We start from the raw sequence: 15,160 nt of genomic DNA on the forward strand, positions 1-15,160 counted from the left end.
CTCAGCAACTGACCTGTGCTGTACAATACCACTGGCCAATTAAAATGGCACTTCCACCCTTTGATGAAGAATTGTTAGCTTTATGACTCTGGACATTCATCAGCAGACACAGCTTCATGTCTCCGCAGGGATGGCAATAATCACATAAAACCCCAACATACATCACAAAGAGTAGATAAAGGGATTAAAACAATGTCTTTAAAAGATGCTAAATTAAAATGTATCACTGGAAAATAAATAAGGCTTTTGACTCAAAAAGCTCAGCCAGCAGACCCTTGAGGCCATAAAACCAACTGGACCAAGAAGACTGGACCAGCTGATGGTCTAAGTATCTGAATGACATCCATTTAGAGCCCTGCGCTCCTGCTACCGTGACTAAAAAGAGCGGAAATAAATAAGCCACTACAAATGGAAACAATTCAGTACAGACATGTACAGTACAGACATGTAAAGATCAATGAATGTAGCTGTGAGTGTGGCTTCATATAATAACTCAAAACATGTCAATTGTGCACGATGGGCCTTCCAGTGAAGAAGGAAACTCAAGCTTATGTAACACTGGTTTGCTGCTAACAAAATGATAAAGGGGGGGAAAAAAACTTACAGAAAAGATTTATGTGGTGGCTGAATAAAAAATGTAATTGTGTGACACAACGTTTTGACCTTGCCAGCGCCACAAGGATAGGGACCCTCCAGGGGTGCGGGTCGATACGCAAGACAGCTGATGGAACAACTGCTGAAAAACTGGTGTCGAGTGGCAAACAAAGAAAACAGCCAAGTGAAACAGTGGTTTTGTTAGCCACCAGGCAATACGGGGAAACACAATCAGTCAACTTATGAATCAATGTAGAATTTAACTACGGAGATGCTGGCATCAGGGGGGAGGACAAGAGGGCACTGGAGAGAAAGAGAGATAAAGAGAGAGAGAATTCCCCCCCGCATTAACATCTGCTCCAGAAACCAGGAATGGCAGTAAGCCGCTGTTAAAAAAAGGAAGAGAGATTGGGAGGGGGAGCTGGAGGGGAGTCAGAAAGCTTATTTGAAAGACTTAAGCTGCATGGTTACGTAAGTGATATGGGCTCCTCTGAAACCACACACTTTCAGTCAAAGTTGGGCTGCATTAGTACCTTCACCAGAAATCTCATTCTTGCCTCACCCATACTGTGGGAGTTGCAGGCTTTCCTTTCCTGAATCTCATCTTGCTAGACATGCACATATTGCACTTACACACATGCACCATACACACACACACAGCAGCATCTCTGCACAGGTTTTACACCTCTGGTCCTTTTAGCAAAAGTCAAAGCAAAAGGGTTGATAAAATCTGTCTCATAGAGAGGTTACAGGTGATGAATATGGAGAAACCTTAACTCTGGCATGTCTGTGATGAAGGTGTTGGATCTGACTTTCTCACACAGCAAACCCTCACTGAAAGACATCCATCCCAAGTGTACGAGTTAGACCACCTTTCCCCCGTTCACTCTTCATTGCTTTCTTTCACCTCTCTCACTTGATTTTACTCAAATACACTCTCCATCCCCTTGTCATGCTACACTGAACAAGCATAACAAAAAGAAAAATCTGATCTCTATAACAGCCTTTCAGCCCAACCTCCCCTCTATGGGAAAGTAGAAGCTGTACTGTGTTTCTGTCTATAATGCTGTCTCCACTGCATCAGCATCAGATTGGTTTACAGCCAACCTGGCATGGTGCAGGCTCACAGGGCGGCAGGACTCATATTCGTTTGCCAAGGACCAATTTGCCACCAATACACAACAGCACAATCTGTGGATGACTCATTTTCATTAATGAGTGAAATCTGACGAGAGGGAAAATGAAATAGACTTGAAGCTTGAAGACACGTCCCTGCAGTCAGAAGACTGGTGGAGCAGAGATTTATTGTTGCCCTGTAAGCACTGCCTGGGACTTCCCAGTCAGACAGAAGCCTGCAGGATTTGCTCTGGGGTCATAACAATGCTACACAGAAGAAAAACCGAGAGGGGGACAGAACAGATCGTTGTGGAAACTGGCAATCTCACTGTGCTCATAGATGACCAGCGCTGTAGTGAAATTTCACTCGCTGACACCATACCGCAGTGTGAAAACAAAGAAAGAGAGGAGACAGAGAGAGAGGACGAGACAGAGACGTGAAGAGGGACAGAGACACAGTGAGAGGCAGAGTACTACACTGCCTTATCAGACGGCTTAAACAGGACAGTCAATAAAGCAGTCGAGAGGAGTAGGAAAGCATGCAGTGTGTTTACCGTTTCCCCTTGTCTGTATGCACAGGACATACATATGTGCCAGGAGACTGTGCGTACACACAGTAGAAACACACTAATGACTGAGTTTCCATGTGTGCCCCGGGACACCTGACCAGCTTAGCATGACAGAGAAAAAAAGGAGGGGGGGGGGCTCAACATTCCTGCCCCCCTCTCCACCCACCCCTCCCTCCCAACCTTACCCGTATCACTCCACCCCTGACTACCCCACCTGTGAATAGTCCCAGTACCTTGCGCTTTTTATCCCGCGAGCGACTCCTCTTTTTGACCCTCTCCTCCTCCTTCTCTTTGCGCTCCTGCTCTGCCTGGGCTTCTAAATCCTTGTTCTTGCGGAGATGTTTGGCCGCTTGTGCCATGGTGTTGGTAGTGGTGGTCTGGGCAGTGTTGACGTGTCCAGGTCCTACTGCGAAGGTCTGCGAGGCGACGCGGTGCTGAGGCTTCTACCTGGCGCCGGCCAACACTCACACGGTCGCTGCTGCTGTGCGTTCCTCTATGGCCCTGCAGAGTCTGCGAGCGTGCTCTCCCTCTGAATCTTCCTCCTCCTCCTCCTCCTCTTCAGCAGTGCAGTCACACACACACACCGGCAGTCCTCAGCCGTCTGCTGTGGGATGTTACTGCAGCGCAGCTCTCTCTCCCCCTCTCTCTCACTCTCTTCCACACTCGCACTCTCCCTCTCTCACTTGCTCACATACACTTCCCTCGTTCAGTTTTTCTACTGCCCTCCTCTCTGGTCTCTTTCTTTTTCTGTGCGGAAGAAAAAAGGCAAAATACTGGTAAACTGATTTTCCATTTTTACTGGTTTCCCTTCACTGCTTTGGCATCCTGTGAGATTGCTTCGACCCCTCCCCAAACCCCCCATCAACAAAGATTAAAGACGGATGAACTGACAGTCAGTTGAGGAATAGCCTGAGCAGCTTTAAATCAAAGTCAGCTCACCCTCCTCACATTGCATTGATTTTGTTTCCTTTTCCTGTATTTAGTTTCTCAGTATCTCATAGTCTTGCTGTGTGTCCATCTGTGGAGGATCGCAAGGCTGCACAGGGAACCACAGCCTATCAGGCAATCACTCACACACACCAGGACAGCAGGGGAAATCATAAAAAAACTGTAAAACATGCATGAGGAAAAAAACTGCCTCTTACTCGTTTAGTCACACCCCCCCTCCCTCTCTACTGTTTAGGCGCTGCAGCAGACAGAACTGGTACCCGTGTAAGGATGGTGGTGCAGTGTGCCTGTGTATATTAGACTGAGCAATAAAAAGCGATTCTGTAGTCACCTGCTGACTGTGTATTGTATAGTGTGACATAGTAACATCATGAAAAGCTTTGCTTCATTGGCTTCTTTTCCTTGATCTACTTCCAGTTGCACATGCAATATAAAAATGTATTTTGTGTCTAGCGTTCATGTACAATGTATCTGTGGATATGTGCGCAGGGAAGAAGAGGTGCATAGAGAGAGAGGTACTGGTGGAGACGACACCTGTTTACTGGCACTGCTGTGCTTCTCTCTCTCTCTCTCTCTCTCTCTCTCATTCCCCCATCTCCCCTTTCCTCTCCTCCCTGCAATGCTGCTGACGCAGGCAAAAAAATCCTTTAACATCTTTCTTTGCCCAGCTCACCATATATCACACATATAGTTCACACTGATACTGTAGACAAACAACACAGACGCAATCCACACACATGCCAACACACGTGCTTTAGAGCATGCACATACACACACACACACATACACACACACAGGGGGACAGCTGGTGAAGGGCTAGTATTAGAGCATTCTGGAGTCACATCTTAATTTCTGGCTTTCTTCCTTCCCCCCCCCCCTTCTTTTCTAAAGGAGAGAGGATTGGAGTCACTTAAGAGGATTGTCTTGAAAAATGTACCAAAACAGGCAGGATATTATCACTCGCTAACCTATTGTCTCAGTCAACCATTTCAGTCTATATTCTTACAGTAACTGTCAGGCCTTTTCTGACAATTATCAGTTGAATGACTCATGATATTGAGCCCAATTTGTGCTCTTAAGAAAATTAAACTAGGGAATTTCTTTCTTCTTCCCTTAGTATCGGTATCACTTAATGTCAAAATCAACAAATTTAAAACTGTTACTATCTTGCTAAGCTATTCTTCAAACATTTCAGTCACTATCAGCTGCTGCCTCTTGTCCATATCCCTGTACTTATGTCTCTCTCTCTCTCTCACTGATTTTCCTCTGCTCTCCTGCCAAGGCTTCCCCTGATCAGATAGCAGCTCTCTCTCTCCATACTGCAGCATACTAATGAATAGGAGTGGTGATATTGCCTTCTGTCTGCAATGCTACTACACAAATCACTCGCTCATGTGGCCTAGCTATGACACAAACAAACACAAATACTGACAGGCTGACAGCCCCGTGGCAAGAGATCCATCACAGTATTGAACTCCAGGGAATATGCTTAAATGAATCACCAGCAGGACTGACTGCACTCATAATAAGGAGGTTTTTGCTTAGCCAACTAAATTGGTCTTGTTAAGCTACACCCTCACTGAACTAATGGAGGACCATTTCTACAGTGGATTTTACCACAGCCAGTGGGACCTCTTATGATAGCTGAGTAATCTGGGGCTGAACTTGGAGAAGCTCTGAAAAAGAGTTAGTACCACACTCATCACATACTGGCAAACTCACGGTCTTGCTGAAAGTTTAAGCAACAAAACAGAGAGATGCTATCTACCCTCAAACCTGACTTGAGTTTCCTCGGATGCACTGATAATGGTCACTGCTCAAAGTACTCACTCAAAGCTGCACTGCCACGTATCAGTGACGTAACTTGTGTTAAGTGTAATGCAGTTTACTGCTTCATACTGAAATATACTGGAAACCAGTGGGCAGTAAATCAATATAAAAACTGATGGTTTGCTATGAAAAATAAAAAATATAAAATATGCCTGAACAATACATTTGCACATCTTGGAATTAAATACAAAATATATGAATATATAAGCTGATCAACCACTGACACTGAACCAGAGGATTAACCAACCAATCAGAGAACAGCCCAGTGCAAGCAAACTGCGACAAAAATATCAATATATAGTGGGCCAAGGCATGAGAAGAAATATCGATCTGAGTTGCATTTGCAATGTTTTAGGTTTTGCCAAACATGCAAACGACTTACGTGAAAACAGCACTGAGAAATCCCTTTGATGAAACAAGTCTCCAGAACCTTTGACAGTATCACAATCTTTATCAGCAGATGGACTTTTCAGTTTTAATGGTATTTAGATTTAATTTTTTTTTCCTGAATAATTTAATGTCTCCTCCTTGTTTGTAAAACATGACTTTACCAGGTGCTCACAAACAGCATGGTGGTGAGATTCTTTCCTGAACATGTATGAATATATGAAAAAGAAAATTCAAACACATTTTTTGTTAAAATACTGTAGGCTAAAGCATGCAAAACCACAGCAACTGACATTAAAAAGCACATATAAGGCCATTCTTGTGTTTAAGAGTGCACCCAGTGTATAGACTCTGCCCGGGGTGGTCCTGCTTGGGACACAAAGGGACAGGTTGTGTGGACCTGGGGGGGGAGAAAGAGACACACAGCTACAGCCCAAGCTTTCTTCAGTGTGATGGCCAGCACCCGCCAGCGCATTAGACGCTCCAGTGCTCCTCTAAAAACAGTGGACGGGACATGACAGAGCCACACACACACAAGTGAGACAACCTATTCAAGACATGGAAACATACTGTATCCTCACTATCAAATCCAGACACTCTGGATAGAAACGCAGGTACTCAGGCAACTGTCAACATGCATACAGCAAAATATATTGTGTTAAATTAATCTCAATAGAGTTGAAATTAACATAAACCAAGTTTAACCATTTAAAAACAACTTACAGTGTGGTTTTTAAACAAACAGAAATGTCTATTTTTTCTTCAAAAGCCTAAATGTGCAGTGTCAGCTTTGACAATCGTCTAATGTTTTGCTATGAAGACCTGATAGTGTTGAATGGCCAATCAAAAGTTTATAGACGACAAAGCAGATAAGAGTCTACAACAAGTATCTTAGTTATTATCGAGAACACTGGCATTTCAACCTCACTGGAACTGCAGATGACCTTTCCTGCACTCTGTCACACTCATTAGTTGTGAAAATGTCTTTATGTGTGTTGACATTCAGCAACCTTGCCAGCATCTCACCACTATCCACATCACTCTGACTAAATGGTTGCATTGGTCTATACTGAGAATGTTATAGTCATTATGTCTCCTGGCGATAATCTATGGTAAATGTGAGAGAGAGAAACTGGCTGCTCGCAAGCAGGACTTCACAAATAAAACACCAAAGCATCCTAAAAATTCATATTCCCTACTTCTAGACGAGAAGTTCTGTCAACAATTAACAAGGTTTTTGATCCAAAGTCAATGTTCTAACCTATTTGAGCCAGGGAGTCATCAAACAAGTTGAAAACAAAGTAGGATTTAAATAGTTCATCAAATGCCGTTGGGTCCCTGACACAGAATGAGCTGTCAAAATAGATAAAATGTCAGTCCTCTTCTTTGTTTTGACTACAGTTTGGAGGTAGTCGGTTGACCTACTCTTCCCCTTTAACACAGAGTATATAGCTTCTGCCACTACTGGTCTCTCAGTAAAGCATACATTTTAAATTTATCATAAGTTTTAAAATTGTAAGTGCACCTAGTTGGTGCAGTCAGAGACCAGAGGTGTAGGTGTGTGTGTGCGTGTTGGTTTGAAGAAGTCATGTCACCATCCTGATTTGACAGGAAATAAAAGAGTCAAAGTCAAACAGAACATCTGTTGCAATGAGAACTTAACATGTGTATCATCTGTATCCTTACTGGTTCCAGTGTCATTATTTTTGAAAAATTTCAGCTGAAAATAAGGAAGCAGACCTAACCTGATGAAGTCAAGATATTAATCACTTCAGTAACATTAGACAAGAAGACTGTATCCCACCTTTCAAACATCTTTGAAGACATTTCTGCACCAAACATCAGCAGCAAGTCTCGATTCATCTGAACATACAAATACACAAAATAAACACAACCAGGGATTGATCCGCGTGCACAAAGTGTGCGGGTATATTACTTGTTTTAACTATCTAACCACTTTAAATATTAATATTGATTCTTAAACTCACTTTATTTATATCCATGCCATGTGATGTCATGTCATCTTGGACAGTGGTTCTCTGTGGGCTGTGCACGGTCTTGACGATGTTGGAGTCTTCTTCACTTTGCAAAACTTGCTTCATGACTTGCGAGAGCAAAGACTAATATAGCCTCTCTTACAGGCTACGGGGGGAACCCTGTAATGTTGGGTGCCAACGAAGTAGCCCATGAGTAGCCTATCCCTCCCGAAGACCTACTCCATTGAATAGTTGCCACAAGTTAACCCCTGGCCAGAGCTGCCCTCCCGCTACAGTGTGACTGCTGGCTATTAGCTGCTAGCTAATATTATTTAGCTTAACTTACCCACTAACCATTCTAGCTACATCGACAACGCTACGGCTTAAAACAACAACAATAACAAACTTTTATTTGTCCTTAGGCTACATAAAAATCACTCCTTATCATTTTACATTTTCTTTTGAGAGGATATCGGTCAAAATAAGACCAAACAAACAAACAAGTAGTTTTACTGCCGACCGGAAGTTGTCAGACCTTAAGTGCAGCAGCAGGTGTGCACACCGGCTCTTTCAAAGTCAAATAATATTATCAGATAAATACTCTCCTCCCTATACTGTGCTTCTTCTCATATGTTCTTGAAGCTGGAAACATTGTCCATTTTATTAATCAGACAAGCAAAGATAACCGTCCTAAGGGTCAGCTAATGTTAGATTCACACGACAACAAGGCCAGCTTTGAGCCCTTCCTTGACCTTTAACCTTTCCTTGACATCATGTTGGCACTAATGAAATACAAATAATGAGAAGTCTTACCTTACAAAGTCAAAGCCGAAACTGTAATACATCTGTTCAATCCAAAGTGGTCCACTAAAAGACAGAATGTATAGTTAACTGAAATCCAGAAATCAATAAAGCATTTCAATTAAAAAAAACAACGCCGCTCTTGAGACCAGACACCGGTGTAACACCGAATACTGTGACCCGTCGAATTCTGTGTCTCTGGGCGGCGCTGTTGCTACCTCTCAATGTGAACTAGCTCAAGCAGTAACTCAGATAGCATAAACTCGTACACCGTTAACAAATGAAGTGCGTCATGTTTGTGTAAAAGCATCGGTTACTCACATCATACACTTATCCTTGGCTTATCCTGATCTTACTCCTAACAGAGAAAAACCTGCATTAGACAACGCTGGCCAGTAGAAACAGCGCCCCCTATAGTCATGTAATTCAACGGGTCCCAGAATTTGGTGTTACAGTGTCACACACGGACACTTAGTAAAGGTCGTCAAAGCGCCTGTTTTTTTAGGATAGTAAAGTTAAGATTCAGATGATGTTCAAGCTGTCCGACAGGAGTCTAGACTACAGGTTTAACAGGTTTGTATGCATGCTTTCTCATTAAACAGGCCATTATTTTAAAGATGTGTCCAATATTTTGCAGTCTGGCCTGAACCTGAGCACACATGATACCCTGATAAATTAATGTTGAATGATCACACCTTCAGTTTTCCCTGCCCAAAGGGATCAGTGACCCAGACACAATGACAGAAGTGTTTGCAGGAAACAGGTGACGAGTTTCCATGTTGTGAAATACCACATTCTGCAGGTCAAGTGACTTGACTTTCTAGCCAGTCGATCTTGAAAGTGAACGTCAGTTTTACACTAATTTACACCCATACCACAGGTGAAACTCCTGGGACAAAATTCTCATTTTCTGCTCTAAATTAGTCATCGTCCTCATCGGGGACAGATAACATGGACACACAGGTCTGGAGAATATCTCTCAAACAAACACTCGATTAAGTCAGAAATAATCATAACAGCAGAAATGCTAATAATGCATCTTATTGCTTTGCATTAGTCATAATCACACCTCAACAGCACCCGTGTCATCAGATACAGCCAACTGTGGTGCTGGATTTTACTATGCTGCTCATGTTGAATCCCCCTCAATATTTCAGAGTCTCTAGTGTGTTTGCTGGCAGAGGTCCACAGCCTACAGTGAGATACAGTATTCTGCAAGCCTGTGCAATCTTTTGCACCATCAGAGGATGGCACGATTACTGTATAGCAGAGTTAATTCAGCAGCAGTGTTAGTCACTATCAGCCAAAATGAGATGATGGGATGAACAAAAACCTTGCTGTATTTGTGCTACTACAGTATGGATAAACACTGTGAGGCATTTTTGTGATTTCAAGTGGATCAAAGGATCATGATACTGCCCTTTTAACCACGTGAAACAGATTATGGCTGGTCGTCACAGAAGATCAATAGGAAAGGCAAGGAACATCAAGCAGAGAAGAACAGAGGTCAGACGGCACCCTCTATTGATTAATACATGGTACTGCGACAGTGTTAAGTTAAAAAAAAAAAAACCTGCTGCTGAAATGTGTTCATTTAGGAGCCTTTAATCAACCTCTATAATAATACAATTTACCAGCTGCAACAGCCAGCAGTGGTGAAACCTAACAGGATAAAAGTTACAGGACTGACAAATAGAACAAGTGTGGTAGAATCAGGACTAATCCATAATGGCCATGGATCACAGTGCCCGCCGTAAGCACGTCTTGCAGTAGTGTGAGCGAGCGTACACAAACAGCAGAGCTCAACACTGCACTGCAGCACACAGCCAAGCGAGAGCAACACCACAGGACTGCACAGCTCAGTGCTGCTCGCACAAGAGAACACGCCCATCAGGTATAACCACATGTCCAAATGGCCAGGATGAAACAAATTTTATGTGAACCCGAACACTGAAATTTGTACTTAATTGGTGTTGAAATTTCACACAGTAGTGGACAGAAAATTGATTTAGTTTTCATAAGAAATAATCCAATCATGTAAGTTATCCACGAAGCCAAAATGACCAACATTCCCTGCTTCCGGCTTCTCACATATATGGATCTGTAGCTGAATGGGGAAAACTGAATAACTGAAAGATAAGTCTGGAGTGAAAATTATTCTAATGTGTGGTAAAAACATATTTCTTTCAATTCTGCCAACAACTGTGTAGCACAGTGCAATCCAGTACAACACCACCACAAACTACAGCCACAGAACGACCATAAAGTCTGTGAAAGCCTCATCTTAATTTTCAATGTAATAAAGTTCTGCATACAAACATTTGTTGCAGGTCTGCTACTCAGTCGTGCTGTATTCTCAGGTGTTCTTATTATTTTGTACACCTCTCCAGTAGGTGTAATGTCTGGTGGACATTTCGCTGCCATCTATCCCCTCCTGACACTTGGCTAGTGGAGCATGAAGGGAGGATAGAGCAGGTTAGTTCAGAGGCCTGAAATGCTCCTTTAGAAAGATCTCTCCTTCTCTCTCTCTCTCTCTCTCTCTCTTTCTCTCTCTCTGCTGGCACCTCCCCACAGAGCAAGCACTGATTGGGAAAGCCATATGGCAGGTAACAAACCAAGGGCAGGCTTCATGTCCACACTGTGCCGCGGCGCAGGCACCCTGCCACCTCATTTAAAGGGCTCATCTGCTTTGGGTTTTGTATGCTGGGGAAGGATGTAGACCAGAGTTCAGAGTAAATGTATGCCGTGAGTGTTATTGATGCCGCACCGTCACCAGCCGGGTGGTGTCGACAACAGTTCGGAGTAGTCTTACAGCCGCAGAGTCAGCAGTGAATATCACATCAACTGGGAGTAGCTGTGACCTTAGGCAGACTGACAGTCACTGCCTTTGCATACAGTGGATCTGTCAAAGAGCAGCACAGCAATGCATAAGCAATACTTCTCAAGAATTTCCCTTCAGGGATAAATAAAGGAATTCTGATTCTGATTCTGATACTTGTTTAACGGGGCCTGGTCTAGTGATTGTGACAGCTAAATAACTGCCACAATGTTTTTACTGTAAGGGAGAGATATGATGGGTTTGCAGCATTTCTTGATGAGAGTGACAAAAATAGCTCAAATTGAAATCCCCGTGTCTTTGTAAACCATTTAGGTGAGCCACTGACCACAAATAACAGAAGCTGTCATCTGCCAAGTGTGAAGTGCAACAGCTGCAGGTTCAGCAGTGTGAGCAAGCAGCCACTGCAAACACAAAGATTGGCTTTCTCAGTTTGTATAGATTGGAGAACAGTGGCACTATTTTATCTCCCATGATATCCTACCAGCAAGCTACAGAAATTCAAAATCTAAGAAGGGACTCAGTGTAGAGTGACCTAAAGGCTTATTGGATTATTGTTTTGTTTTGTTTTGTTTTGTTTGGTTTGTCCTCATAATAAACGATAATCATAATGAATGAACAGTCAGGACGTGAAAATGAATGGGAAGTAAGATACAGCAGCTGAAAGACGTGCCATATATCACCAAAGCATTACAGTTGACTTAATGTATACAAGAAATGTCTTCGGTTTTATTACTTGTCAATTTGGACAAATTTGTCAACATAACAAGCAGGCGTTAGTGTATATGTTTATTGAGACTGGGACATCTACATGACTGTGAGTCAACCGAGTTCATAAACCGTTTTTTTAAACTAATACTAAAAATAAAAGAAACAAAACATTTTTAATCAATAAAATTTTAACTAAAATAAACAAAGGCACTCTGGAAACTGAAAACTGAAAAGGAAAATTAAAATTAGTTTACTTCTGCCATCTAGTGGTGTTGTAGTGCACCTGACAAAGCTGTGGTTCACTGAAGCCAATGAGATGCCGAGTGATGCCGTCTGAGCCTCCCTGACTGATGAACAACTGAACGCTGACAGGCAGAAATACTGTAAAGGTGATTAATGCAATTAAATCGTTTGTCATGGCACAACTATCTGTTCATTTTTTTTTTATTATTTTCTCATCAGCTGTTGTCCAAAGCTATTAAAATACAGTGATTTACAGTTTTTATGATGAGAAACATACTCCTTTTTCTTCCTGCTGGGTGCATTTTTTTTATTTTATGAGTGTAATTTTTTTGTTTGTTTGTTTTTCTTTTGTATTTTATTTTCATCTTTATAAATACTCGATATGTGTTGTTTCATTACTCTGCGTACTACATACACATGGCTGTAATGACAATAAAACTCATTGTGTCCTTTTATCTTAATCAAATTAAAATTCGCTCAGATGTCATAAATTAAAGTCAGTAATGTGGAGAACCGTTGTTTTTCGCACCACTGAGCCTAAAAAGGAATGAGGGTGAAAAAGAAGACAGGAGAGGGAGAAGATTTACTACCTCAATGCTTAGCTGGCACCCACAGGGAGAGATGATGCGAACACAAAGGTTGTCTGATCAGGGAACATCGGATGGGCAGTTTTATGTGAGCTCCAGTGTTAGTGCTAAATCACTGTCAATGTAATAAATTCCTTGGAAATCCAAACAGTAAAAAATAAAAAGAAAAGATTTTGCTTTCTTGAACGGACTATGCTGTAAGTTGTTTTAAACACACAACATGCAACTTCAAAACAACGAAAGTGTTGTTGATGATGTCATGATGTAGTGTGGGGTCATGGGAGTTGTTATCTTCACTGTTAAACCACTGCAGATGAAGATCCGTTCGACATGACGTGACAGAAATGTTCACGAATGAGGTCATGTTTTAAAGTTCAGTTCATGTTACCCACTTAGTCACGCTCACTGACCCTCTGACTCTCCCGGACGTTACAGAGAAAGGAAACCACATGAAACACACCATTAACTTGAATAAAACAAAATTACAGTTTTCTCTTGATTTGAACATTTCTGGAAACATTCGAGATAATTTAAGTAAACAGCTCAACATAAGAATATAACAGTTGTTTTTATGTATTTTAATGTGGAAATCTTACATATTTTGTTTGCTAACCATTCTATTGACTTTCAGTTATTTTTATATATTTATAAGTTTCACATCAGACTGTATACTTGCCTCCAGACAGCAAACTCAACTTGCCCGCATTTGTCAACAGCAGAGATCGATAACTTGCCTTAAATTCATCAACCAGGAACATGTTTTTGAAAACGTTTTGTCTCTGCCTTAAATAGCACCACTTCATCACAATGATGTAACTTTGACAATAAATAAATATAATGTGGCTAAATGTTCAATGTTATGTCTCTGAATAAAGAAATGGCTCCCTGGAAGGTAGGGAATGTAACTTTTTGTAATTTTTCAGGGCAGTTTTATTTATAAGCTATGCATAAACTCAATAGTTGGGCTATAAACATGCAAAATCATAATTACATACTGTTTGATCACATTCAGCTTAGCCTTTTGAATTAACTGACCAAGCCCTAACACTGATGTGTGCATGTGGGTGTAGGCCTGACCTCAATGAAGAAAAAAAAGGTAGGAATGACAAGAGTGAAAAGGGCAAAGAAGGAGCATTAAGAGAAGAACGGAAACGGAACAGGAAGTCCAGGGGAGGAGGCCAGAGGCTGGTGTCAGCCCCCCTGAGTCCCATTCCCTTCCCCTCGCTCCTCCCTCCTCTCATTTCTCATCTCCTCTCCTGTTCTGTCTCTTTTCCTCTGTGTATTTTTCTTCCCATGATTCCTTACACATGGCTTCCTCTGACCCCTTCATAGTAAGAATTATTCCATCCTCTTCTCCAGCTCCATTCATCTTTTGCTCACAGGTGGCCAACCAGCATTACAAAACACTCCCCGCGCACATTTTCCCACCACGAGTCTGAAATTCATTGGCATTTATCTGTCGCTGCTGCAAATTTCTGCAAATTCAGTTTGGTCACATTAAAGAAAAATAAAGGAACATCTGGCAATATTGTTTCCTGTTTCCCCTCTGTTGACCGTTAAAGTAATTACTGGTTATCTTTTACAAGGTATAACCAGAGCCAAAACAGAAAGTGACTCCCCTCGTGACACCCAGCGAGTCCTCACTTTGTCCCAATCTGTTCCTTTAGATGTACAGCACGCCTCCTTCCACCTGTCACCTATTCTTCCTCTCTAATCAGGCGTCCCTGCCAATCAATTTGATCGCCATGACAACATTTTGCACGACGACGCCCTCCAAACACTGCGACCATCATCGCCACCCACCCCTATAAACAAAAACAAAAAAAAAAAGAGAAAAAGAAAGAAAGAAGAAGAAGCTGAATTCCGACAGCTCAGGATTGATGAGGGGGGAGTCCTGTCAAAGGCCAGAGATTAGATTAGGACTGAAGCACACAAACCTCAATGCAGCTCAGAGGCAGCAGGTGCTTTTGGTTAAACCTTAATTACATGATCCCTGATTTCTCTAATTGATATGGTAATGACTATGTAATTAATGCAAAAGCAGAAATACCAGCAGCTCTACTAATGAATGGATTTATTTGATTAGATATCCTCCTGCATATTTATGCATGCTGGTAAACAGGGGACAGCGAGACATATAAAATGGTTGTTTGGGGTTGTTGTCACAGTGTTGATACTGCTAGCATGTTTCAACTGCAACACAGGATGTGACACAATTTAACTCTCAGATGTGCATGTGAACGCAAATGAAGCTGCTTGCAACAAATCATGATGAGAAAAATACTGTAACTAAAAGAGACGGTGCTTCTTACAGCACAAATGATTCTAGTGAAGAACACCGGAAATTAGAGGGAAAGGACAAATTAAGCCTTTCACAGGTAGGTGGCGCTATGGCCTTGCCTCATGCATGCAGGAGCCAAAGCTTGCAAGAATCAAGACTATCACAAACAACAATGATGCACCTTCTGAAACTGAAAATCAGCAAAAATGTTGTCATCATAACTCTGAAGATATATTTTAGTTTGAAGACAACTCACATCTGTTTAGAACAACAGTAAAAAG

The 15,160-nt window shown here is 42.0% G+C and overlaps 1 protein-coding gene across 13 annotated transcripts in view; it reads right to left on the reverse strand.

The window, feature by feature from the left end:
* ank1a (ankyrin 1, erythrocytic a) overlaps positions 1-8,370 on the reverse strand; it is an 88,344-nt gene extending 79,974 nt beyond the window's left edge. For 10 of the 13 annotated variants that reach the window (XM_046387453.1, XM_046387450.1, XM_046387452.1 and 7 more), the window contains exons 1-2: positions 8,234-8,370; positions 2,513-3,026 (exon numbers count right to left, since the gene is read on the reverse strand). In XM_046387453.1, coding sequence (XP_046243409.1) covers positions 2,513-2,638 — 126 coding nt within the window. In that variant the 5' untranslated portion in view covers positions 2,639-3,026; positions 8,234-8,370. Of the gene's footprint in view, positions 1-2,512; positions 3,027-7,432; positions 7,987-8,233 lie in introns of those variants that run through there. The other 3 variants (XM_046387441.1, XM_046387443.1, XM_046387451.1) reach the window with 3 other exon arrangements.
* Between the last annotated feature and the right edge of the window lie 6,790 nt (positions 8,371-15,160).

The sequence above is a fragment of the Scatophagus argus genome, chromosome 4 (genome assembly GCF_020382885.2).
Source record: "Scatophagus argus isolate fScaArg1 chromosome 4, fScaArg1.pri, whole genome shotgun sequence".
Classification (NCBI taxonomy): domain Eukaryota; kingdom Metazoa; phylum Chordata; class Actinopteri; family Scatophagidae; genus Scatophagus; species Scatophagus argus.